This window comes from Salvelinus fontinalis, chromosome 19 (assembly GCF_029448725.1).
Source record: "Salvelinus fontinalis isolate EN_2023a chromosome 19, ASM2944872v1, whole genome shotgun sequence".
Lineage (NCBI taxonomy): Eukaryota > Metazoa > Chordata > Actinopteri > Salmoniformes > Salmonidae > Salvelinus > Salvelinus fontinalis.
Window position 1 is genome coordinate 34776078 of NC_074683.1, and position 20611 is coordinate 34796688.

The following is a 20611-nucleotide window of genomic DNA, read 5'->3' on the forward strand; positions in this document are numbered from 1 at the left end:
AACTAGTTGCTAATTAGCTATAACTGTCCCTGATGAGATTCAAACACGAGATGTTAAGAGTTGTACACCTGACCAACCACTCTGTTTTTGTTTTTGCCTCAAGTAACCATGCCTTATGTAAACATACCAAACGTAACATATACTAATTTGAGCTTCCCGAATTTACCTCTACTATGTTACGTCTAGTCTATGAGACCAGGCTGGTCCATGTCTTTAGTTGGCCTACCTTACATGACTAAAACCTCACTCTTGAGCTTGTTCGGAATACATTTCAGAATGCAGTGAAGGATGCAACAGATGTTGCAGACGCATACAATCACTTTGAGTAAAACTTCACTTAAGGCTAAATACATAACTCACTTCGGTGAAGAAATTTCAAACAAGATGAAAAATAGTTAATATACTGATATGAATAGATATGTTTATTTCCCTGCACTTTTTTCTGAAACCCTCCAAGAACAAGTAACAGGGAAACATGTATGTCTGAAGAAATAGTGCATGAACACTAGATAATTATCTAAACATATTTCTAATATCTGTACAGGAATCACTACATCAACTACACTAATCTACAGGAGAGGTCAAGCACCGACCATCAGACATCGTTTCAACATGTTTCTTGCCCCTTCACCAAGGGAGAAAAAAAAATCCCCAAAACATTGATCTGCACCCCCCAATCCAAAGGGTTAGTCATTCAACAGAGTTGCCAAGTAATCTTAATGATTATACCGCGAAATACATTACATACAGAATGGTAAAATTCATATGTACTCCTCATTGGCTCCCTACCTGTTTAAAAAGACAAATATATTATTTAAAAAAACGTTTTCCTGCTTTACATTTGCAGATAGATCTTAGGATGCATTTATTTGTCATTTCAATGTAAATTTAAATAAATAGGTTTGTATGGCAAATGGCACATTTAAGATTTCTTCACTGTTTTTGGAAAATTCTGCATCGAATGAAAAAATAAAAAACAGAATTAAAAAGACAAATTTCTGTTACAACTGACAAAGTAACAGAAAATAAATTGTCTGAAGGGGAAAATACCATTACTAATCTAACATTACTTACAAAAAGACCATATCTATTCAATTTGTGAAACCAAATCAAAAATCAGGATAATTTCTCCATCTTCAGAAAAAAAAGCACAATAATAAAATATGCTAGCAACACCAATGTCCACATTTTGTGGATTCATTTCCTCTTTAGAGATACAAAAATGTAAACATTGCAAAATAAATAGTGAAAACGAGTGATACAGGATCCGTGGTTCATGCTCATGATCCCAACAACAAAAATGTATTTTTTTTTGCTTTTTTACATGTACATTTTTTTTTGCATTTTCAAGTGCAAAAGCATGATGACAAATTCGCTAGAATTCAAGTAACAGAAAAAAAGAAACATACCAATGATACAAATATACTATTTTACAAGTTAGTGATATTCCCAATTTACAAAATGTACATTTATAATAGACAAATTTGTTATAGTATTTTGATATGCTCGATTCTGTATAGGTCCTTGTATATGCTTGCCCTCTGGTGGCTGGGGCTTGCATTCTTCCTAGCGGAGGCGAGTTAGTTTGTCACATTCACCGGTCTGAGGGGAGGAGGAAGGGACGAGGTTATGTCACCTCCATTGGTACTGTGGTCTCTGAAATACCGTTCAACGCAAGTCTCTCCAGTTCGTGATTATCCCTGAAAAAAAGTAAGAAATATAGTCAGTCATTGTTCAGATAAAAAGCAAAATTGGTATGCCTGGAAAATTAAAAACACAAGTTATGTACAGTACCAGTCAAAAGTTGACGCACGTACTCATTCAAGGGTTTTTCTATATATAATGAAGACATCAAAACTATGAAATAACACATATGGAATCATGTAGAAACCCCCCAAAAGTGTTAAACAAATCAACATATTTTAGATTCTTAATTTAAAAAGGCACTCACATCTGAGCTATCTTTTTGCAGGTGCATGGTAACAGTTGAATAAAACGAGAAAAAAAGAACCCGGCACACTGCTCGATATTAAAAAGCAGTGATAATAAGCATTACGTATCAGCTTCACGGCCTTCGTCAGGGCTTTTGTGAGTTTTTAAATTAGCACCCTTATGTAGACCTAGCCCCACCCACATCCGTTCCACGCATCGAATGGGGTTAGTACGTATTTATTTTCCCTCTACTCTATCAAATATAACAATATGCATTTCATAAATATTAAAATAAAGTGTGTACATAAAACGTATTTAACACGTCTGTAAAACCACAATGAGGACATGACCTACCAAGCAAGTTTTCATAAATCACAGTGAACCGCGCAAGAAAAACAAAGTAAATCTGAAATAGGGGTATAATTCATGTTCAAATTTACAACATAACATACACAGGCATTTCATCATTAAGACCTTTAGGAAATAATGTCTGGAGGGTGAAAATCTAAAAACATTCTATTTTGCTCAGAGTATTATTAGTATCACCTCCCCTGTCTGATAAACTTTCTCTATGCCACAAAATCTTTATATATAAAAAAAAAATATATATATATATATATCACAGGCCACATTGACATTTAATAATTTAGATAACATGGGAGGTGGAGCACATAATGGCATTTATTTGGAACTGTTTTCCTGTATGTGGGTGGCAGAAATATTCACACTTCATATTGTTGCACTGTGCGCAACCTCTGCATTTATAGCTGCCATTCGGAAGAGGCCATAAAAGAGCCTGGCTGATTTTCTTTTGTGGCTGGCAGTTGGCATGGACCAATTTATTGTGTAAACTGCGAGCTCTCCTATATACAATAAGTGGTGGATTCTTAAATTCAGCTGGCAAAGCTGGGTCCGTTGATAAAATATGCCAGTGTTTCTTGACAGCATCTCCCACTTTTCACGAGTTCAAAGTATATGTGGTTGTGAACATTACAGAATGTTATTTAGCTCTAGTGGCTCTTTTTTGATCAAATAGCCTTGAGGTGTGTTTGGGTCATTGTCCTGTTAAAACAAATGATAGTTCCACTAAGCCCAAACCAGATGGGATGGCAGATCGCTGCAGAATGCTGTGGTAGACATGCTGGGTAAGTTTGCCTTGAATTCTAAATATATCACAGACAGTGTTACTAGCAAAGCACCCCAACACCACCACCTCCATGCTTCACGGTGGGAACCACACATGCAGAGATCATCCGTTCACTTACTCTGCATCTCACAAAGACAACGGTTGGAACCAAAAATCTCAAATTTGGACTCATCAGACCAAAGGACAGATTTCCACTGGTCTAATGTCAATCATGTTTCTTGGCCCAAGCAAGTCTCTTCTTCTTATTGGTGTCCTTTAGTAGTGGTTTCTTTGCAGGAATTCGACCACGAAGGCCTGATTCACGCAGTCTCCTCTGAACAGTTGATGTTGAGATGATGTGTCTGTTACTTTAACTCTGTGAAGCATTTATTTGGGCTGCAATTTCTGAGGCTGGTAACTTTAATGAACTTATCCTCTGCATCAGAGGTGACTCTGGGTCTTCCTTCCTGTGGCGGTCCTCATGAGAGACAGTTTCATCATAGCTCTTGGTGGTTTTTGAGACTGCACATTAAGAAATTTTCAAAATTCTTGACATTTTCCAGATCTTCATGTTTTAAAGTAATGATGGTCTGTATTTTCTCTTCGCTTATTCGAGCTGTTCTTGCCATAATATGGACTTGGTCTTTTACCAAATAGGGATATCTTCTGTATACCACCCCTACCTTGTCACAACACAACTGATTGGCTCAAACACATTAAGGAAAGAAATTCTACAAATTAACTTAACGCACACCTGTTAATTGAAATGTGTTCCAGGGAACTATCTCATGAAGCTGGTTGAGAGAATGCCAAGAGTGTGCAAAGCAGCCATCAAGGCAAAGACTTTGAAGAATCTAAAATCTCAAATATATTTTGATTTGTTTAACACTTTTTGGGTTACTACATGATTCCATGTGTTATTTCATAGTTTTGATGTCTTCACTATTATTCTACAATGTAGAAACAGTAAAAAATAGAAACCCTTGAATGAGTAGCTGTGTCCAAACTTTTGACTGGTAGTGTATATCAGCCATTCTAAATGAAAGAAGAAATTAAAAGGTCTTACCTGGCCATGCTGCCGATGGCTGGCGTCACCTTGGGCACGCGCTCTAGGCTGCTTGCGGCCATGGTAGCCAGCTTCAAGGCAGACGGTGAGGGCCGGGCGTTGTTGTGGTGGTGGGCAGGGGAGACAGCGCTGCCGTGGCCCCGGTGATTGGGCAGAGACTGGGGTGCAGTCGAGTGGGAAGCAGGGAGCAGAGGGCCACCGCTGGAGGGGGTCCGACCTGACCTGTCCAACCCTGTGCCGCCCTGGGATGTGCTGGTGGAGTGAGGAGGTCTGGAGGTCCCTGCAGGAGAGGTGATATGACACCGTCAAACCTGAGTAGGCCTATTGCCCGAATAAGCACATATCTTAAAATGTGAATTAATGAAGTGGGATGGTCATTTAGCAATAACTCAATTCCTCTACGGAACCCAACAACAAAATAATATCAGAGAGTAGTCCATAGATTTCAAATGTATGATATATTCTGAAGCAGACCTAAAGGCTGGACGACCCCGTTGACGCTGGTGTTGTCTGGTTTGTTCTCATTGTTGACCTGGCCTGGAGCACTGATCACAGCTGACGCAGCAAAATGGGCACCGGCCGAGTCAAGAGTCTTTGATATGATGCAGTCAGTGGAGCCAGCAGTCTACAACACAATATAATGACAGTCTTTAGAACAGAACACAGCCAAAGCAGTCATCCAAACACACTTGGAGCTGTTTGAAACCTATCAACACATTAAATGAAAATGCATTCTGCCCCACTGACTGGACTGAAGTCATTAGGAGTGCTGTGTAAGGGGTGAAAGACTGTGTACCTGTGTGTTTTGTCGCTCGGGCAGTGAGAAATGCTGCTGGGGAGGAGGAGCTTTCAGCTGCAGTTGAGCCAGCTGCTGTTTCTGCATCTGGGCCAGAGCCTGCTGATGGACCTGGTATTGTTCCTCTGTGATGCCACCTGCAGATACAGGAGATCAAGGCCATCAGACTAAGAACAACAAAGATAAGAGAGACCAATACATATACTAAGGTGGTGTACAAAGCAACGAGGGAGGGAAGACTAGCAGACTAATACAGCATCCTTGAAGGGAGGAGGATATGGTGAGGAGATGAAGACTGCCTGCGGTGCCACTCCTTAACACTAGGGGTCAGAGAGAAGAAGCGGCAAAGGAAATTGCAAACAGAATCAGGAGGCCAGTTCCTCAATATGCAAGCTCCTAACATGCTACAGTTCAGTGGCAGTCTTTCCACTTCCCTGAACAAATAATTTCTGACTGGGAGTTGTGAATCAACCCTTCCTGGCAGTTCTGAGAACAGTTTCTGTAGAGAAATGTGAGGAAGACCAGGGGGGCTGACAAGAAAACAAAACCACAATGTGAAAATTAACAGAAAAACCAAATGTGTTAAATTATGTTTGGTAGTGGCTTGGAAAGTGGAAGATGGACCTTCGCTATGGTGTTGAGGAGAAGCTCACCTGAGCCACTGTTCTTGGTGTGGACAAACAGCCCTCCAGACAACCTGTTGTCCATGGAAGGTCTACCCGTCCTGCCTTCCCCACTGCCGTCACCCTGGGTGGACCTAGGTCTGAAAAAGCGCCACCTCAGGGCTTGAATGTTGCTCAGAAGGTCTGTCAGCGAGGATGCAGAGCCAGGCATAGTTCGATGGTTCTGTGAGGGTACCTGGTGGTCCGATAGCTCTGGAACCGCAGAAAGGCCGTTAGGGAAGGAGGAGCTGAAGACGTCTGAGTCTAGCTGCTTCAGTACTCCATCCAGGTCTGACGATGCCCGATCCAACAGGACCCTGAGAGAAGAAGAGAAACATTCATTCTGATAAATCATAATGTGAGTTAACATTGATGAATAGACTTAAATCAAAGTCACGATAAATACCTAACCTACAATATACCTAACCTATAGCATAACTATCTGAACAGAAGACAGCAAAGACAAATATTTCAAAGGAGAATAAGTGGACGCAGTGTGAGAGGTATGCTGTGACGTACCTGCCACCTCGGCCCACCCTCCTACGGGCCAGTCCCACACAACGTTGGGGTACAGAGAGGGCGGTGAGGGACTGACGATGCCGCAGAGCATCCAGCCCTGCCAACTCAGGGTGATCCCACAGGAGGCCAGAGGTCTGGTCCAAACAGGGCTGGAGAGACAGGCAGAGGAAACCGTTACTCATTTAGGCTAGCTACCACAGTGACATACAGACAGGACCAAATACCACCTTAGCCACAGACTAGACCCAATAGCACAATATTACCACCGATACTAATAATGTGTGGAATTGCAAATGAATGTGAGAGAATATACTTTAATTACAGTTGTGATTGCAGTGAGACTCACAGCACGGTAATGGCATCCTGCTTTCCTTCTGAAGGCAAACGTTCCATCTGGATCATTCTCCTCGTCCGGTTCTGATGGTGGAGACTGAAGGAGAAGACAAAACCAACACTATAAAAGGCACACTTGCACACAAACTAAATATGTCATAACGCATGAACTTCTTCAATATGATATTATCATCAGGACCCTGTTCTCAGAGGTACTGACCAGCGGGTAGTCCTCCTCTCCAGAGCTGTGGAAGTCATACTGTTTAATATCGGCCTTGTTAACGATGTGCTGGCGCTTGGCAGGCCTGCCGGGGCGGCACAGAGGTTCCCGCCTGGTGTACTTTTTCTTTGGTCTGACAAAGTCAAAGGGATCCTCGTCCTTCACCGAGACGTGGTGGTACCCATGGTGCTGGAGACCACCTGACTTGTGCGTCTGAAAGAGAAAGACAGTGGAGTTAAAGGTCGTTAAGTGTCAGAGCCACACAGACAAGATTTCTTCATAGTCAAATGATCAGAGTGAGAAGAGTTCATTGCTGCACTCAATTTCTTGAAATGTAATCAGTGTGATGCAGGTTTCATCCTCCAGCATCTCCCTATTCTGAACTGCTTGATGGTCAAATGTAACCCCCCCCCCCCAGGTAAAAGTAAAGAGTAAAGAGGTAATGTTATGGTTGACAGAAGCCCTAATATTACCTTGATTTTGATATCAGCTTTGTGGTTATGGCGGTTTCCGTTGGTTACAGTGATTGGAACTGTGTAGACGGACTTCTCAGCCAAAGGGGCTGTCACCTCACTGAGGACTTCACCCGTAAAGTCACCCATCTGATATCTACACGGAAACAACACATAAATAATAAGAATACATTCATTCAATATACAAGGGGGGAATTAAAAATAAATAAAATAGGCAGCCGTAACTTCACCATCATTCATATTGACTGACGGTATTCACAGTCAACATGAGAGAACAGGCCGAGACAAGCCTTTTCTTTCAGCACCGGGACTAGTAGTGTGTTACAGTGTTAGAAACTAGGTGACCTGCAGCCTGCTCCGACAATGACCACCCGGCATGACCTGCAGCCCGCTCCGACAATGACCACCCGGCATGACCTGCAGCCCGCTCCGACAATGACCACCCGGCATGACCTGCAGCCCGCTCCGACAATGACCACTCGGCATGACCTGCAGCCCGCTCCGACAATGACCACTCGTCATGACCTGCAGCCCGCTCCGACAATGACCACCCGGCATGACCTGCAGCCCGCTCCGACAATGACCACCCGGCATGACCTGCAGCCCGTTCCGACAATGACCACTCGGCATGACCTGCAGCCCGCTCCGACAATGACCACTCGGCATGACCTGCAGCCCGTGCCAACAATGACCACTCAGCATGACCTGTAGCCTGCTCTTACACAGGAAACCCTGCTGGGTTCCTCCATGCACCACTAGCAGGACACAGGCTACAGTCACACGCGCATTGTGAGAAACAGGGCACCAATAAGGCAGACTGCAATCTCACAACACCCCCCTCCAATGCTTTAAAGGCTCACCTTTTCTCCACCACCTCCAGGGTGAGGTGCAGCAGCTCTCTCTTGCTCTTCTCCCTCCGCTTGATCATCTCCAGGATGGTGACCGTCCGGCTGAACTCCCTCCTCAGCTTCAACATCTTCTCATAGGACGCCTCATCATTCTTACGGTTCTAAACATCGAGAGACATGGTCAAACAACTATACCAACCCTCAGGATCATCAAGCCTACATAGGAGACCTGAGTGAGTAAGGGTACAGGGAGACATGAAAATGCTTGGAGCACATTACAGGGGCGACAACATATTGTAGCTAACATGAAACAAATCACATGCAACATGATTCAATTAATAATTAAATTGTGCAAGGCTACAAGCCTTGATAGAACAAAAACAATTTTTAAAAGTTTTCCTTCACAATGGGGCTCCTGAGTGGGGCTCCTGAGTGGCGCAGCGGTCTGCGTCTCAGTGCTAGAGGCGTCACTACAGACCCTGGTTCGATTCAACCGGACATGATTGGGAGTCCCATAGGACAGCACACAATTGGCCCAGTGTCGTCCGGGTTAGGGTTTTGCCGTCATTGTAAATAAGAATTTGTTATTAACTTAATTGCCTAGTAAAATAAAAAAAATAAAAAAATAAGAGTTGCTACAATGAAGGTCATCACAGACGGAAAGAGCAGCAAATGATCGCCTAATACTGAAACTGCATATAATCTAAGTGCGAGGAGACACTTCAGTCCAAGCCATGTGATTCTAATTCCTCACCTTCCTGGTCTGCATCTTCTCTGTGCGTCGTCTGAATGCCACGTAGGCGTCGTTGTTGGTGGAGCCGTCCCTCTTCTCCAACTTGATGAGGGGGATGAGCGACGGGCCCCGGCAGTTCTTCCTCTTCCTCACCCAGTAGTCATACACCGCCTTCAGGAGGTAGTCATCCTCGTTCAGCAGCAGTTTGGCCTCTGTGATAGTGACCATCTGTGAGAAGACGATGAGATGAAAGTTTAGTTTATTACAACGTTTCTCTTGATTATTTTCCAGAGCAAACGCCTCTTAAAGCAGCATTACAACCAGGTTAATCTTTTATTAACACAGAGAACCTCTTTAGATAACACAATTGCTGCTGGTCCAGGCGGAGGGTGTTATGTTACCTGATTTGTGCTGGCTTTCTCCAACCTGTCCACCATGGTCTCAAACTGTATGGGTTTGATTTCCATCTTGCGGTTGAGTCTGTTGAGGAGAATCTCATCCTCTGAGTCCATGTCATAGTCTGGCTGCTCATTGTCCAGACCCAGGGCTGTGAGAGGAGGAAGAGAGGATAAAATGAAGTCAGCAAAGGCTTTCTTGGTGCAAATGCTTTAGTGTAGGGCCTCTTTAACCAATTACAGTTGGTCGGCTGCTGGACAGATTTCATCTTGTGAAAGTGATGTGGTAACAACTGACATCAATTGTTCTGTAACCTTGGCTAAAAGACAGTCAAATATGTACTAGCTAGCTGGTCAAAGAGTCACTATTCAGATTTGCCACGCAACCTTTCAGAAACTATTTGATAGCTTGTCGACATTTGTCCTCTGAGTCAATATGCGTGCGTGTTAGACAGTTGGATTGGAGGGGGTCTAGCCTACAGAGGCTGCTTCCAAGAAAATGCTACTGACGCTGGATGTGGAAGAGCTGTTTGGGGATCCTGAGTTCTCCTTTGTAGAGGCGGTCGTAGTAAGTGATGTTGCTCTCTGCCTCAGGCACCGGGATGACCATGTTCTCCTTTTTCTCCCTGAAAACCGACTGAGCAGAGATGGCCCTCTGGAGATGGTGCTCCTGAGAGAGGGAGAGAAATATTCTATTTCTTTGAAACCCTATATTTGCACAATTCAGAAAGCGAGAGAGTGAGACAGAGGAAGAACCAGATAGAGTAAGGGAGAGAAAGAATGATGAGATTATCTTAATGTGTTTACTTTGTAACTGGCCTGTCTGTATTTTAAACGAAATAAATCCCATGTTTGCATAGCATGAATGCAAGAGGCTGCCTTTCATATACTGTACAAACGGAGGGCAGACAAGACCGTTTTGTCTGCAAATAACACTCTGTATGCCCTGGGTTCATTGGCAGCTCAGCTGCACAGGCAAACCAATAGCGGCTTGCAGCATGGTGATGAAACCTCCTGCAACAATTTGAAAGGTGTAGGATTCTTTCATTGCGGTTTGACTGCAGGCAATACTACATCTGCATTGATGTAACAAGAATAGAGATCAAAGACAGAAGTAGCTAGCTACCCTGCTAGTCTAACAAGTGGGCCAAGGTTCTTTTACGGCGCCTATAGCCATCTGCCACCCATACATCTCCTGTTAGTTACTTAGTAAAGACAGCTAGCTAGAGTTAACCCAAGTTAACTAACCGTTAGCCAACTAGTATACAGTAGTCACTTTATTTAATTACCTACTTCAGACATATACAGTTGGATAAGAAACTCACTGTAAATTAGCTTGCTAATGTTAGCTACGCTAACTTGTTACGACAACGCATGCCTGTTTGTTATCAATAGCAACCAAGAAAATTTGCGTAAAATCATTCACGTCACTAGTCGAAGAAAGCGTCGCCAATCATACAGAAGCCTCGTTGTTTACGCTATGAGAGTATATATTGGCGTAAAGACCACGATTTACTACGCAACGAGCGTGAAATGAAGGACCCTCGGCATAGACAGAACATACGCACAAGACGTTGCGTAAACGCATCAAGAATACAATCGCCCTGCTGTGCACCTGAAATATTTTTTAAGAGATCTCAATTTTAAAACGTTTTCTTACCGATTCTTCTTCTTTTTCCATCCCCGTAGGCATTTGTGGCACAGCCCGGTTGATCGAAACGCAGTCATTTAGGTCTGGAAGGTCTTTGTTGCGGTATATGGGGAGAGGTTTGGCGGCGTCTAGCGCTCGCGCTCGGAACGATAGTTTACTCATTGTTGGCCCCTATCGCAATCACATTGAATGCGAAGAAAACATGTATCCCGCCCGAATTCGCTCAAATTCGGTATAAATCCACAAGGGACTCCGCTGTTTCCACAATAGAAGGATTCATTGGTTCTCATTCGGTCGAAATTCAATGTGAAAAGCCATTTCTGGTCGCGTTCACATGGATTTAGAAGCTATTTTTCTCGGTTGATCCACTCCCAGTGCCATGGAAAACATGGCGGACATGTTCACAGCGTCTGAGCAATCCCGACAGCCAGCGCGACACATCTGAAAAACATGGGCCCTGGTGTTGCGCGCGCATCTCATACAACGCGCATGAAGAAATCATGTAACATGGTTTTAATGACTATGCATGCAAACCACCACACTTTGAATTTTGCCTAGTTAAGTATTACTTTTTAGTTGTTGGAAAAACATATAACATGGGGATTGTTCACTTATCCCAAACACTCAGCCCAGTATGCTCAATAACATTTCTGCCTATCATTTCAAAAGTTGCAAAGAGGGTAGTTGAACAATTTACAGATCACTTAAGTGTCCTTGAATATACAAAATATAACATATTTTACACTGGCAATGTAAAATACAGATGTGTTTGGATTTGAAGTGAATTAGGGTAGGTGTGTTGTAGTTAGTTGCTTTAAGGGGAAACTTGATAAAAGGACTGGAAGAGACTATAAAAAAATCACAAACCACAGTTGATAGAATACATAATTTTATTGCAAAATTAATGCAATACTTTGTCAAATCTGTACATCCCTATGGAACAAACACAATGGAAAGATTTTGAACGAAGCATAATAGCCACCTTCCACTGCCTGTAATTTCAGGCACACTTTTTTTAAAAATGTGAAACATTTCTGCTGGAGAAGCAGAAAGGGGAGATGCTACAGCTGTTATGTATGCAGAAAGATATTAAAAACTATAAGAACTTCAAGTACAAAATATACTTCAATGTTGGTGCCACATTGTGACTGTTAAAATGCCAAATGACTTAAAATAAAAATACTTTACTTTTTTTTTTTCACACCATAAAACCAATGTGGGCCACTCAGCTTGTACCGTATGTCCTGAAATAAAGATCACAAAATGACATGGAAAAAAACATTCAATAAAAAGCTAATTCAAACAATGTTTTTTTTTAACAAGATGGCAAAACATTTATTCCATATAAACACAATCACTCAAGATCATTGCAGTAGACAAAAAGTTGAAAATGGAAGACCTAAATCATTTTTATGGAATGTAACTCATAATACTTTCATGATAAATAGGCCTAGTGTTAGCCAAGTAATTTGAAATGGAATACAACATTTAACATGATTTACTTAGTCCATGAACTAGTGGTGAGCTCTTCATATTTTAGGAGTAAGAGTGCTAAATTAAATAATTATAAACAAGATGGATATAATGTTGATGACACTTGTATTAACACTTGGTCACCTAGCGATTACATTTTAGGATGACCTGTTGTTCTGTTACAATTGAATACAGATGACTTGATATTGTATTTCAAATACAACATTTTTGGACAAACTTATCAAGAACATTTCAGTTTTACAATTTCAGATTTACCCAAGACCGATCAAATCAGAAGGTTCACCTCCTGAGTCAGGGTATAAAGTACAGAAAATTAAGTTCACTCATTTAATATAAACATTTAAAAATGTCTTCAGGCTGTGGGTATATACTCAGTTTTGACACGAGTAAGAAGAAAAAAAAACACTATATGCACATACAAGCATCCCAAAGAAATTACACTTCATAAATAAACACAAATATATAAATTCATATTTAAAAACCACTGACTGAATATTTATCCATATATAGGCTGTTAATTTGTTAAGAGAAAAATATAACACTATAAAGGCTTTTCAGAGTGTACAACTCTTAGTATTATTGCTAAGTAACCATTTTAATGCAATGTAACAAATCTACAAATAAATATGGGGTTCATAAATAAATAATAAAGTACAAAAGCAACAAAAACAATGAAAATCAACTAAATTAAGGCCACCTATTCAATAGAGTATTAAAAAGGTAAATAATATAAACTAAAAGTCCCAACTTGTGATGGGGCATAGCTTTGGCAGCTGGGGGTTATAGCATTGGATATAAGGCTCAAATCAAAGTTCACTCTCATACTTTCTTGGGTCGTTTAAACTTGTTTTTCAGAGCAAAGAAAACCAATGCGTATAATACTGATCTCTTCTGAACTGTAAATGTGCAGTTCATCCAATAAGGCATTTTGACACTTGAAAATGACACATTCAAGAGTATATATATATTTAAAAAAAACAACACAAAAACAGAGCAATGCTCAAATTACATGATTTGCACCATTTAAATATTAACTTAATTGTAAATTAAACACTAGTGACAGAACCATATATTACAACTGTTAATATTGAATACTTAAGTTTCAGAATGCATGTATACCACAAATTTGTTTATACTTTACAATAACTTACCCTTTTTTTTTTTAAATGAACACAAAACACTCACAATTAAAGTCATTTGGCAGATATAACACAGAAAATCTGTATCAAAAATATTCAGAGAAAATACATTTTTACTTTGGGAGTAAATATAATTTAACTTAGAGGCATTTTTTAGACTCCTTCCCTTGATGGCTTTTTCTTTTCTTGGATAAAAACATAAGAGAAAGTATTTGCATGTCTCTCTATGTTCAGATAGACCCACAGTGTCCATCTTCAAATCTACCAGTTTACTTTTCTTGGGACTCTGTATGCCTTTCCAGCAGGAGAAGAACATCCTTACTGAAAATAGTGTCTGTTGAAGTTCAAATGTTCCTAATCCTTCTGCGGTTTGATGCATGTTTCAATAGATCTGTAGAAAAATGCCTTTATGCTGCTTTTCTTTTGAAAAAAGAAATCTCTGGCCGCACTGTTTTGTGCAACATAAAAACATGGAAGATAGACATGTACATTAGAAAATGAGCAGTAGATCAACTCATCTATGATAATACTGAACAATATATACAATTAAATCACTGAATATAATGTACTGTTTTCCTTTGTCTATTGTACATCTAAAATGCATCAGAAATATTTGTACCAACAATTTCCTCATATGGAAAAGGATGAGATTCTATATAAGGACAAGCTAGCAGTGAATATATCATAGCGATTATTTTGCAGCTAGGTTCCTCCACCCTTTCTTGTACTTCTTTCACTGTCAGTGTCTTGGTGGTGGTCACGGTGGAAGGGGTGTTGACTAATTGTACACCAATCCATTTCGACTAAGTACCAAGCTGATTTAACAGAGTGGACAATGGTCGCGTCTAATGCACACACAGCTAACTAGCTAGCGGTTCCACATCGGCTACAATGAAACCCATTGGCTAGATGGACCGCTACTCAGAAGGCCACTGAAGTAACAGATCCACACATTCACTGTCATCTGGAGATCTTCCTCCTCTTGGGTTTAGGGGTCTTGACTTGTCGGTCTCTCTGTGACATCTGGTGCGCCAAAGAAATTAGGAAATAAAAATGGAACACCATCTTTAGAGACTGTAGACTCACACACATTTGGGCACCCAAAGGTCATGTCTAGAAAGGTGTGTACATAACCAAATACTATGAATCTACCCATGATGTTTAGACGTCAGAGTACTCACATTGCCCGTCATCTTATCCAGCTCGCTCATAGCCTCCTGTATAGCAGCTTCTAGGTTGTTATTCCGTTTTCCCCCACTGTAAGAAAGACAACATTTGTATTACTGTATCTGATAAAAACTAGAGGAACAGATTTTATATATCTATATATATATTTTTATTTAACTAGTCAAATTCTTATTTACAATGATGGCCTAGGAACAGTGGGTTAACTGCCTTGTTCAGGGGCAGAACAACAGATTTTTAACTTGTCAGCTCAGGGATTCGATCTAGCAACCTTTTGGTTACTGGCCCAATGCTCTAACCACTAGGCTACCTGCCACCCCCTAGTTCTATTTCTATCTATCTATATCCAGTCAAAAGTTTGGACGCACCTAAACATTCAAGAGTTATTTGTACTATTTTCTACATCAGAACGATGATATAACACATATGAAATCATGCAGTAATCAAAAGTGTTGAACAAATAAAAAAATATTTTATATTCTTCAAAGTAGCCACCTTTGCCTTGATGACAGCTTTGCATTCTTTTAACCAGCTTCAAGGTAGTCACCTGAAATGCTTTAACAACAGTCCTGAAGGAGTTCCCAAATATGCTGAGCACTTGTTGCCAGTTTTTCCTTCACTCTGCTGTCACTCATCCCAAACCATCTCAATTGGGTTGAAGTCAGGTGATTGTGGAGGCCAGGTCATCTGATGCAGCACTCCATCACTCTCCTTCTTGGTCAAATAGCCCTTACACAGCCTGGAGGGGTATTTGGGGTCATTGTCCTGTTGAAAAACAAATGATAGTGGGACTAAGTGCAAACCAGATGGGATGGCAGATCGCTGCAGAATGTTGTGGTAGCCATGCTGGTTAAGTGTGCCTTTAATTCTAAATAAACCACTGACAGTGTCACCAGCAAAGCACCACCACACCTCCATGCTTCCCAGTGGGAACCACACATGTGGAGATCATCCGTTCACCTACTCTGCGTCTCACAAAGACACAATGGTTGGAAACAAAAATGTGGACTCATCAGACCAAAGGACAGATTTCCACCCGTCTAATGTCCATTGCTTGTGTTTCTTGTTCCAAGCAAGTCTCTTCTTATTATTTGTGTTATTTTGTTGTGGTTTCTTTGCAGCAATTCGACTACGAAGGCCTGATTCATGCAGTCTGCTCTGAACAGTCGATGTTGAGATGTGTCTGTTACGTGAACTCTGAGGTGCAGTTAATTGCAGATTTCTGAGGCTGGTAATTAATTAACTTATCCTCTGCAGCAGATGTAACTCTGGGTCTTCCTTTCCTGTGGCAGTCCTCATGAGATCCAGGTTCATCATAGCGCTTTCATGGTTTTTGCGACTGCACTTGAAGAAACGTTCAAAGTTCTTCAAATGTTCTCTATTGACTGACCTTCGTGTCTTAAGTAATGATGGACTGTTGTTTCTCTCTGTTTATTTGAGCTGTTCTTGCCATAATATGGACTTGGTCTTTTACCAAATAGGGATATCTTCTGTATACCACCCCTACCTTATCACAACACAACTGATTGGCTCAAACGCATTGAGGAAAGAAATTCCACAAATTAACTTAAGGTACACCTGTTAATTCATATGCATTCCAGGTGACTACCTCATGAAGCTGGTTGAGAGAATGCCAAGAGTATGCAAAACTGTCATCAAGGCAAAGGGTGGCTACTTTGAAGAATTTGTTTAACACTTTTTGCATTACTACATGATTCCATATGTGTTATTTCATAGTTTTGATGTCTTCACTATTATTCTACAATGTAGAAAATAGTAAAATAAAGAAAACCCCTTTTTCCCAACTTTTGACTGGTACTGTATATTTCTTTTTAAAATTATCTAAGCTCGGGAAATTTTTTCTCAAATCACAGTATTTTCAATATTTATTAGCAGCGCTATTTAGCGGATTTGGTTGATTTTGTGGTCTCAAACCAGTGAGATTGACATTCTTCATCAAGAATATGGGAAATTGCAATTATTGATAATGAAAAGGTGGGACTGTTGTTCTCGTTATGTAAATTGGTGCATTTACTATCAACAATGCATTAAACCTAGTTTTCCAGATTTTTTGCATTTTGGCTAAACAAATAATAGCAATGTGAATATTGGAGCGTGACAGACAACCTGGTTCAATTTGCATCCAGAGACAAAACCAGTTGAGAACCACTGATTAGGGTAAGTAACTTACTTTCTAGTTATTTTGTTTGCTTTGTGTAGTGTCTCCAGATCCTCTGTTAGTGTCCTCTGGAAATTGTCTGACTCTACCTGAGGGCAAGTAGAAAAAAACATTACCAAAACACTGACCGGGGGAATAAAACCAAAACTTTACCAAAGGCTAATCTGCATTGTGTTAAGACAGCCAAGTGAAACCAAAAGAACATTACCCTGTTCAGGACAGGAGTTCTAATTGAGTTTGCAGAATGACTCATGTCAAAGCAATGACTTCATTTAACACTCAATAATCACAACAATTCAACTTCAATAAAGCCTTATTGTCTTATGACTAACTGGCAAGCTTCTTTAATTAAACACACGACAGAGAATTCAACAGTTTTCTATTTAAAAGAGGCAGCATTTTCTCCTAACCTTCAAAACTGCTTTCAATTTCTGTTTTACTCAACACAAGGGGTCAGATTTATTCAAATAGCTGTCCACACATAGGCCTATAAAAAGGATGGGTGTGGCAAATTCATCCACCACTGCATATTATCTGTAAGGTCAAACTAGGCAAGAAACCAAACTGAAATAACACCTAGTCCAATTGTTAGCCTAAATTAACGTGTGTTACGCTAAAAATATAAAAGCAGATTCCCCCAATCCCAAATTGAAGAGCCTGGAGAGTAGTTTTGAAAATAACAATAGGCACAGTAGGCTGTAAATAAATTCAAGCAATGGATGTCGACAGAAGTGAAAATGGGGGTGAAATGACTAATTCTTTGGCATCTCTGAGGCCGTTGGCAGTGCCACAGAGCAGAAATAGTTTTTGAATGCAGAACACCTGAGTTGTTCTCTTTCCCTGCCATGCTCCTTGTGAATAATATAATATCCTTTAGGGACATGCCATGCCTAATGTCTGCACATTTTAAAACTCCTCTCTTATACAAAGCATTATCAAAGGTATGGTGCACAACAGTAGTAACAGCAAAAGTGTAATGTAAAATAGTGTTGAAACTGAGGGTGGAATTGTGGCGGAGAACTCCACTTCCTTATGTGGTGTAGTCATGTGACCAATCATAATCACACAACACTGACAATACAATAATCTCACTTTGCCCTGTATGCTGTTCACCATCCCAAGGGAGTACATGTGCCCCTCGCTCCCCATCTTGCCTGACCATGGAGGGAAGCCGTTGCCCTGGCCCCAGAGCAGCTCTCCCGGGTAGTGGGTCTGAGTTCTTGGCCTGTGGTGGAGCTGGAGCCCCTCACTGGAGGAGGGTGAGTCCCCAGGCCTCAGGTCCTCCTCGCCGCTCAGGCTCCCGTTCAGGTGCCCATTGTAATACCTGTTGTAGCAGTGCCCGTTGAGTTGGCCGTCGAGTTGGCCGTTCAGATGTCCGTTGAAGAGGCCGCAGTCCTTGGTGAAGTGGCCCTCTGGTGGGGACAGGCTGGGGTGTCTGGGTCTTCCCGAGGTGTGGCCCCTACCGTTGCCGTTCATATGGGCATACATACCACTGGGGACTTGCAGTGGTGTTTGATCCTGGGGGCCTAAGTGGGCCTGACCTTTGGGCCTTTCTGGGTAGGTGCCGTTTCTGCTCTGGGCTAAGGTAAGCTGTTGGAGGGGCTCGTCATCACGCCACAGACCAGCCTGCTCCTTGCCCTCCGCCTCTCCGTCCCATTGTCTTCTCTGGGCTCCACGTCGAGGCGAGCGGAATCTTGTAGGAGATTCCATGGCAACGGGAGAGAAGATGTTGTTCCGTTCAGGGGTCTTCTTGCGGGGCCGGCCCACCTTGGGATGGTGTCGGTGCTCCGGCACTGGCTCCTGAAATGAGCGGAGGGGGCCGGTGTGGATGACAGAGTTGACCGCGTGGGAGAGGTCAACAGGCTCGCAGACAACAGTAGCAGCGAAGGTACTGCTACCACCCGCTGATGTAATGACATTAGACGTGCTCTTGCTGGCCATGCCCATCGCTTCCCTGTGGATAGGATCAATAACTTCTCCCCCACCACTGCGAAGGCCCTGGGGAGACTGGTATTCTCGATGAACCTCCTGGAGGCAAGGGGCACCGGGTTGGGACATGGACATAATCCCCGGTCGACTCATCATAGCTCTGTTGGGCAGTGGAATCCTCTCAGGCAAACCCCCCTGTAACAAAAAGAGAGGGAGAAGGGCTGTTATGTTGACAGTAATCAACAATAATCATCCTTAAAATACAACACTAATACATATACACAGAAAGTAAGAGAAAATAAGGCTGAAACAGACCAGGAACACATCAGCCTGACCTGGAATCTCTGAAGGAGGCTGTTCATGGGGTTGGAGGCAGCACCACCAGGGAGAGGGGCAACAGGATGGGAGCCCTGGCTCTGGAACCTGTGGAGCTGCTGGCTCTGTATGGAGTGACGACCCGGACCCTGAACAAGCTGTTGCTGTGTATTGGCTTGGCTGCTCCTGATGAGAGACTGGAGACTCTCCTCTTGGGCCTGCCTCAGCTCACAGGTCAGAGAACTACTGACCTCAACTGTACAGGGAGGGAGGGAGAGAGAGAGAGATGTGAGAGATTACAAAGAAACACAAGAGGGGTGAGAAAGTTGGGAGAATGAGGAGTGAATTGAGGGATTAGGTGTGTAGAGGGAGATCTGATCATGAGTGAAGTGAGGAAGGGAGAGTCTAGGGAGATCTGATCATGAGGTCAACACTGCTCCAAGCTAACTGAGGCTTTTCAAAGATATGCAAACACTGAAGTCTTGGAACTTGGCAAACTACAGAGAACAACGGGAGACCTAACAGACTGTGACGATCACAAAAAGCAGGGGATTCTCTGAGAGGAAGTAGTGAAGGGGGATCACTTGGGAATAGCACAATCACTCCAAATAAGACAATTACCTGTGGTAATTGGAAGAGGATGTGTTGAAATACAAAGAGACAGTAAAAGAGAGCAGTGTGGTCATAAAAACAAGCCCAAAATGTACTCCCATTTACTTCCCTTGATTTGTGAGGACTTGATTGAACAAATACGAAAGAAAAAGGAAACCGACAAAACAAGTGAGAAAAGAAAAATGTTGTTGAGATGAAAATCAAAGGGGTCAACTGGGGTTCATTTGGGCTTTTCCTGACTACACACGGACTCTTAAATCAAGATGGCCACTGACTCTTAAATCAATCAGGATATAAAATTTGAACGTACACTTCTAGAACTCGAGCCATATGCCTAGATGGATATCCATACATTACCTCAAAACTGTCAGCAAGGTTATGGTGTAGAACAGGAGAAGTAGTCAACAATAGCAGTCAGTGACAACATTAGGAGTCTATTGCTATTGAAATAAAAAGGTTCATTTAACAAAAACAGATGACAAACCTCAACAAAGTAGCCAGTAGCCACCATGATCCGCTAACTTTGACGGTTTCGGAGGACATTTGCTGAATCCACAGAGCTTGGACAGGAAGTGAATGTGATCATATGTGTGGAGCTCCTGTATCGAAACAGAAACGCATCCATGTTTATGGATGTGTGGCACATCTCTCACTGTAAGGGCATTGGCTTGTCCAGGTGAAAGTGCTCCCTACTCTCTGGCAGATAGCTAGTGACTAGACACTACTATGAAAGTGTATAAAATACAAGATTCCACCTATTGTAATTAGCTTACGCTAAAGGGTTCATCTGTCTAGATACATTCGACTCCTGATAATTGCACATCAAAAGGAAATGCAATTTCCCTTCAAGGGGAGTGCATCTCACTAGTCTCAATTCAATTCTTAATTTTCTCATGCCATCGCCTGCTATCTGCATTCACAACAATCCCAAGCCGTTGCATACATCAGGAGTGGACTGTACGTAATTCAAATCAGACTAATGCTAAGAGAATGTATCTAGACTA

The 20611-nt window shown here is 41.9% G+C and overlaps 2 protein-coding genes across 7 annotated transcripts in view; both read right to left on the reverse strand.

Moving 5' to 3' along the window:
• Positions 1 to 392: 392 nt before the first annotated feature.
• On the reverse strand, positions 393 to 11187 carry LOC129816664 (enhancer of polycomb homolog 2-like). Of its 2 annotated transcripts, none has more exons than XM_055871418.1 (14): positions 10764 to 11187; positions 9614 to 9773; positions 9110 to 9255; positions 8730 to 8936; positions 7988 to 8136; positions 7128 to 7263; positions 6655 to 6867; positions 6448 to 6531; positions 6102 to 6250; positions 5574 to 5899; positions 4921 to 5057; positions 4599 to 4749; positions 4125 to 4404; positions 393 to 1700 (listed from the first exon to the last, which is right to left on the reverse strand). In XM_055871418.1, the coding sequence occupies exons 1-14, from the start codon at positions 10914 to 10916 to the stop codon at positions 1628 to 1630; spliced, it is 2364 nt and encodes a 787-aa protein (XP_055727393.1). In that variant the 5' UTR covers positions 10917 to 11187; the 3' UTR covers positions 393 to 1627. The 2 variants fall into 2 exon arrangements, with proteins under 2 accessions (XP_055727393.1, XP_055727392.1); XM_055871417.1 differs by having other exon boundaries at positions 6424 to 6531.
• Positions 11188 to 11626: 439 nt separating this feature from the next.
• The window catches only part of LOC129816662 (methyl-CpG-binding domain protein 5-like), a 48271-nt gene continuing 39286 nt past the window's right edge, over positions 11627 to 20611 (reverse strand). Inside the window, exons 6-10 of one of the 5 annotated variants that reach the window (XM_055871415.1) lie at positions 19016 to 19251; positions 17844 to 18875; positions 16764 to 16840; positions 14569 to 14644; positions 11627 to 14410 (exon numbers count right to left, since the gene is read on the reverse strand). In XM_055871415.1, coding sequence (XP_055727390.1) covers positions 14348 to 14410; positions 14569 to 14644; positions 16764 to 16840; positions 17844 to 18875; positions 19016 to 19251 — 1484 coding nt within the window. In that variant the 3' untranslated portion in view covers positions 11627 to 14347. Of the gene's footprint in view, positions 14411 to 14568; positions 14645 to 15119; positions 15338 to 16763; positions 16841 to 17843; positions 18876 to 19015; positions 19252 to 20611 lie in introns of those variants that run through there. The other 4 variants (XR_008753585.1, XR_008753586.1, XR_008753584.1 and 1 more) reach the window with 4 other exon arrangements.

Bases quoted from the DNA above. Each gene is read 5' to 3' on its own strand.
- LOC129816664 (XM_055871417.1), bottom strand. From the start codon at position 10,916: ATGAGTAAACTATCGTTCCGAGCGCGAGCGCTAGACGCCGCCAAACCT. The intron at 8,937-9,109 runs GTAACATAACAC...GTCTTCTCACAG, and splicing joins AGAAAGCCAGCACAAATCAG to ATGGTCACTATCACAGAGGC. The intron at 4,405-4,598 runs GTCTGCTTCAGA...CCTCTCCTGCAG, and splicing joins CGGGGTCGTCCAGCCTTTAG to GGACCTCCAGACCTCCTCAC.